Here is a 6,062-nt window from a genome sequence, read left to right as displayed (position 1 = left end):
ACGTCCCTGTGAACCAACTGGAGTCATCAGACATCTTGGCTATTTCACCACTTAGGGTACCCTGTCTGGCTCTGACCAGAGCTCAGGTCTTTTCCATTGTGACTTTGGCTCTGTGGAATGGGTTTCCTGAAGAGATGAGGGAATGCCCCTCCTTGGAGATTTTCAGAAGGTGTTGTAGGGTCTGCCTGTTTTTCAGGGCTTTTGAAGGGATTTAAATGGGAGGCATCTTTGGGCAAGAGGGAAGGGTAGAGGTTTGCTGTTTTATTTTAGGTTTTTAACTATTGTAAGCTGTCTTGACACATGAGGAAAGGCAAGATGTAAATGTCTTAATTATTCCTACGTTCTGACATTCAGGGAAAGGAGGAAAAAGCCTCTGATTTTTTCCTTTGTTTAGGGCTGCTACTTAAGAACTAAGAATGTTCTTTAGCTGTCCTTCAGGGGCAGGGCATAATGTTGGTTCTTCGAATGGAAAATCTAAAAGTTTAATCTTCATATAGCTTAAGAGCTGGCTGCAGTTTTAGTTTTCCAGGCTGAGCAGTGGTCTGAATACAAAAGGAGTGGGGGCAAAAAGCAACCCCAACACATCCCTATTCTTGCCCGTTACCTGCTGCTAAAACCATTTATTTCTAATCCACTAATTCTTTCCAGAATAAATAGCAAGCTAGCTGTGGTATTGCCCTCCCTGCAGAAAGCAGCTGTGTGTGCTATTTGCAGGGGACAGTCTCAGCCAGCAGGGTCCCCAAACAATTCCAGCGAGCCCCTATATATGTGCAGAATAGCTTGTACCTGCTCTTACTTAGCTCTTTTTCTCTCAGTTTCTATTGTGAATGAAATATTTTGTGAAAACCTTCAAGTGTTCCCCTTGAGTTGCTCATTTAGTTCTCACAGAAACCTGTTTTATCTCTTTGTGGACTGTGTTGGGGGAAGGGGGTGCGTTTCCCTTGTGTAGTCCCATAGGTGTTGGCTTTTTATCACCTATGGGACTACACGAGGGTTTGGGGCGAGCAGTATAGTACATCTGTATAAAATCACACATTTGAAAGAACTAATTGGGGAGAGAACCATTCTTAATGCCTTGCGATATGAAGGGAAAGTATGATGAAATTAATATGTAAGCTCTCTGCTTCCAACCCCCAAAAGACATTTATGAAACTCACTACATTTATCCAAATCCAAAAACCTTTATTAGGCATAAAACACTACATTTATCCCTGTATCTCCTTCCCCAGACTGTTTTCTGTTTTCCTCCTCTTGACAACCAAATTCTCACCTTTCTCTACTTCCTTATTTCTTCCTGACCTTCAACCACCTTGTTATCTGCCTATCTTCTTCTTTGTTTATTGTTTACTTGATGGTGTCCCACCTTTCTCAGCAATGGGGAACCAGAGCAGCTTTTCAATTTCATACATAAAAATAAAAATGTGAGGTGAGATGGGCCATTTATATATTCTCAGGCCATCCAGTGGACTGCAATGGTGATTTGAATCTTGGTCTTGCAGAACTGGAACTCTTCACCTAACGAGCTTTTGTGGGGTGACTGCTGTTGAAGAGTGGCAAGCAGCCTAGTCCTGAAGTTTCTTTGTTAATTCTGCAGGTGCTGCTGCATGATGCTGGGGGGGGGGGGGGGGGGGGTGGGTGTTATCTCTAATCCATTTTTTTAGATTTCAGGTTTTTCCTGTAAACCATGATGTTTTTCACAGGTGCAAAATGATCTGTCTTGCTCATTCATGTCTCCATGCTCTGGGATTAAGTATCCACAGATTTGGTCATGTTGAGAATTAAATACTGACAAACAGGAAAACTGCACGGAATTTCCTCTTTCCTATTCTAAAAGCCTCCTAGCCTTTGTTCCTGCTTCCTTCTCTCCTGCCTACCCAGCAGTCAACCTACTTGTCATCAACTGTGCTCCTCTCTCCACAACAGTCTAAGAAAACTATGGCCCAGTTATGCAGTTCTGATTGCTTGACCATGCCTATTTGCATGGTACGGAACCCTCAAGGATTTGTGGGAAGGCACGTCACTTTCCCCTGTATCCCCCATCTGGCCTCTCCCCCCTGCTTTCCCTTCATCTGGCAACATTCATATCGTCTCACCAACCTACCTTTTAACTGCCCCTTATATATATTTATAAATTATATTTACCTCATCTATATATATTTATAAATTATATTTACCTCATCTATATTTATAAATAACTATATTTATTATTTACTTCATTTATACCATACCTTTCTTCACAGTGGGGACCAAAGTAGCGTACATTATTCTTTTCTCCTGTTTATCCACAAAAGAACCCTGTGTGTAAGTTAGGCTGAAAGAATGTGGCTGATCTAAAATTGCGCAGTGAGCTCCCACAGCAAGATGTGACTATGAACCTGATTCTCCCAGACCATATCCTGAACTCAAACTGCTACATCACACTGACTGACTTTCATAGAGTGGCTGCTGTTGAGCAGTAGCAAGTAGCCAGGCCAGATGTCGTGGTAAGAGCAGGTGGATTCTAATCTGGAGAACCCAGTTTGATTCCCCACTCCTTCACCTGAGTGTCGGAGGCTTATCTGGTGAACCAGATGTGTTTCTGCACTCCTACATTCCTGCTGGGTGACCTTGGGTTAGTCACAGTTCTTTGAAACTCTCTCAGACCCACATTTCCCACAAGATGTCTTGTGGGGAGAGGAAGGGAAAGGAGCTTGTAAGCCACCTTGAGTCTCCTTACAGGAGAGAAATGTGGGATATAAATTCAAACTCTTCTTCATGTAAATTGGGTGGTATCAAGTCATCTGGAGGTTGCTGCCAGGACTGGGGTTGCCAACTTTCATGTGTGACTGGTAGATCTTCTGGAATTACAGCTGAACTTCAGATGGAAGAGCTCTGTCCCCCAGGAGGAAATGGCTGCTATGACATCTATGGCACTATATCTGGCTGAAGCTTCTCTCTCCCCAAGCCCTGACCTCCCTAGATTCCACCATAAAATCTCCATGATTTTCCCAACCTGGAGCTAGCAACCCTAGTCAGGCCTGACCTCAACGGATCTTCCTTCAATGACTGCAAGAGCCCTGGAAAAGATTCTTCCCCTTTGCCGTTTTTCTCACAGAAATCCTGCCTGGAATGCTTAGCAACAGCCACTGAGGGAATCTTGCTGAAAGGATACAGATGCTCCTTTTTTTTTCGATCACCCCCCCCCCCCCCCGCTTTTTTTTACTTCAATTTTTTCTGTAAAACTGGCACCTTTTTCAGTTTTAGAAAGGAAATAAGGGAGCAAATAAGAAAGGTGGATGTAGTGCTGGACGACGTTTCCAGGGAACAAGTATTATAATGTTATTCGAGTATTAACAAGTATTATAACAAGTATTATAATGTTATTCGATGGTGGAAATAGTACTCTACTACAGTGAGGGGAAGAAAGCCGTTTCTTGAGGATTCCTTTGACAGCCTTAAGCGTTTTCCTGAGCTTGGATGCTATGCTGTTGAAGGAGAAGTGGGATTCTGATAGTGTACTTGGTGGGTTAGGGTTTTGGCATCACAGGGAAGACCACAGGCACTCTCGGTAACCCTAATATCCTCTCAAAGATGGAAAAAGCAGGCTGTGCGGGGCGCATAGACTAGATCGGGGATATCATTCCAGAATTACTCTGCTCGTCTGTTGCAGCAAAAATCCGCAGGGGACTTTGAGGCCCCTCAAAGACTAAGGTCTTATTTCGACGCGGAGGTGTCCCCTGTGATGTGCGAATTGCGTCATGCAGAGGAACTGTGGATTTATAACATAGCAAGGCTATTTTCGGTCGCCGCGTTCCTCACAACGATCGCGGTGGAGGTTTCTGTGGCATGCCGCCAAAACCTAGACTGTGATTAAACGCCTGCGTGCGGGAGCTGCAACTCTACAGTCTCGCTGCTAGTGTCATTTGTAAAGCATCATCAGCGAGGGGCGTGCCCACCGGGCGCTGTATTATTGTTCGTGCAATTGGTTGCAGGCGCGGAGACCCGGGCTGGGGCAATGACGTTTGCGAAATAAGAAGCGGGCGAGGTCCAACGAGGGGCGTGGCCACGAGTATAAAATAGTTACGGAGGTGTGACTTCAAAAAGTAGGGTGTGACCCTCGGCCCTCTGGATTGGCTGTTCGTACAAAGGCGTGTTTTTTCTCCTCGCCGGGATAGGCCAGCTTGGGGAGGAGGCGCGCGTCTCAGTGTTGGTCTGGAGGGGGCGCTGATTGCCGGGTTAGCGATGGTGCAGCGGCCGTGGAGGAGGCGGCTGCCGGGGTTGTGAGCGGGGGCACCGGCCGGCATGGGGCGGTGGCGGAGGCTGCTCCGGGCGTTTGGCTGTTTCCTCCTCTTGTGGCTGCTGTTCGTTGGGCCCGGGGCTGCTGGGGAGCGCCCTCTGCAAGTATTGCATGGTGAGACGTGAGCTTGAGGATGCTTGCAGGCAGGCAGGCAGAAATGGGGGCGGGAGTGCATGCGAGTTCAGGTGCTGTTGGTAAGGATGGTGAAGAGAAGGTTTGGCCTGGGATGCGGGAGCGGGTGGGTGGGGTAAGTGGGCCCGGGAAAGCTGTGCAGCTGGCCGGGCACTGGCTTCTCTCTCTCTCTCTCTCTCTCCCCCCCCTCCCCACTCCTCGGAGACCGAGGACAGCTCCTTCGCTTCCATATGGCAGGATGCAGCTCTTTTCATGCCCGTTTGCCACAGGCACGCTGGATGTCTTAGGACCCTGGACGCTCTGCCGCCCTCCCATTTCACCCCTCCCCCGGGAATTGAAAAGTATTTATTATGAGGAGCGGAGCCGAGTTTGGAGTCTAAAGGGCGGGGTGGAGAACGGGCTTGCTCTGAGAAGGGGGGCGGGGGGGCGGCAAGGGTTGTCCTGTTACCCTTTTTGTAGATTGCTTCACCGGTGAGTGGGTTAAGAGGAGGAAACCCTAAAGTAGATTGTAGCCATCTCTTGTCCTGCATCCGTGCCTTTGAAAATACAGGCTGGCACATCGCCCCGCGACCCCCACAGCCCCCCTCCCGTCTGTTGGCCTCTAAAGGCCCCCAAATACCTGCATCTTTGCCCTTGCTCCTCAGGAACCAGTGGGTGGTGACTCTCTTCCCCGCCCCCTCCTACTGCTATAGATGGATGCTCGAGTGTCTCCCTGTACCCCCTCCCCATTTTCCTTTGAAGCGAATTTGCCCACTTTGCTTAGTGCAGATCCAACCCCCGCAAAAGGGATGCTGTCACCATTTTGCATTGCAGCCTGTCATGGGCACGTCACAGCGTTGTCAGGTTTAGCAGGCTCCCTGTCCCCTACCTCCCCAACTTCACCCTTCAGCTCCTGAGCTGATCTCTCTCTCCACTCACCCACCCCACTTTCGTGTTTTCTTTCTCAATTCAATCGCTGACGTCATTCTTACCGGGCCTTTCTCTACATCCCCCTTCCAGCCTGACCCAGCTGCCTGTTGCAAACAGGATCTGTGCCCATTTCAGGAGGGCTGTGTGTGTGTTTGTTTTTACTGCTAAGAAGAAGGAAATGCTCTTCTACATCCTGCTGTCTTCTCCCCACCCCCCCACCAGTGAATGTGTACACTTGTACCTTCTGTAGACAACTAACTGCTTATTGGTTACTGCTTCCTTATCACTGTCTCTTATTTGCAAAATGAACCCCTGAGTCACTTTTATGACACTACTGTGGGAAAGCTCTAAACCTGGTGAAATTACACAGGCCAATCCATGCCCCTTTTTGTCTCCTGGACCTCAGATTCCAGCAAATTTGAATGGCAACTTTCTGTGCTGCTGTTGCTTGGGCTCTTTACTTCTAGACTGGAAGTAAAACATTTGATTATGTGTCTATAACCGTTACCCCTTCTAAACTTACTGTGCAGGAGGCCTTAGAGACTATCTTGGGCAGGGGGCAACCCTGTTCTCAGGCATGCTTCTCCAAGCCAGGCATTCAGGAAAGATTTCCCTGTCCTTTATAGACCGGCCATTAGCAGGCAAAGCTGCCAGCTGTACATTCTGTGTCCAAAGCGGAGGTGATGCCCTCTGTCGTCTTGTCACTTTTACTTTAAGTGGTTACTTGCTTCATAATGCTTTACTT

General features: G+C 47.9%; 1 protein-coding gene across 1 annotated transcript in view; it reads left to right on the top strand.

The window, feature by feature from the left end:
- Nucleotides 1-4,196: 4,196 nt before the first annotated feature.
- The window catches only part of PTPRN (protein tyrosine phosphatase receptor type N), a 39,060-nt gene continuing 37,194 nt past the window's right edge, over nt 4,197-6,062 (top strand). Inside the window, 1 exon segment of the mRNA XM_048484420.1 lies at nt 4,197-4,390. Within this exon segment, the coding sequence (XP_048340377.1) occupies nt 4,282-4,390 (109 nt within the window). The 5' untranslated portion in view covers nt 4,197-4,281.

This window comes from Sphaerodactylus townsendi, linkage group LG02, assembly GCF_021028975.2.
Source record: "Sphaerodactylus townsendi isolate TG3544 linkage group LG02, MPM_Stown_v2.3, whole genome shotgun sequence".
Classification (NCBI taxonomy): Eukaryota; Metazoa; Chordata; class Lepidosauria; order Squamata; family Sphaerodactylidae; genus Sphaerodactylus; species Sphaerodactylus townsendi.
This window is presented reverse-complemented; position numbering and strand designations above follow the sequence as displayed.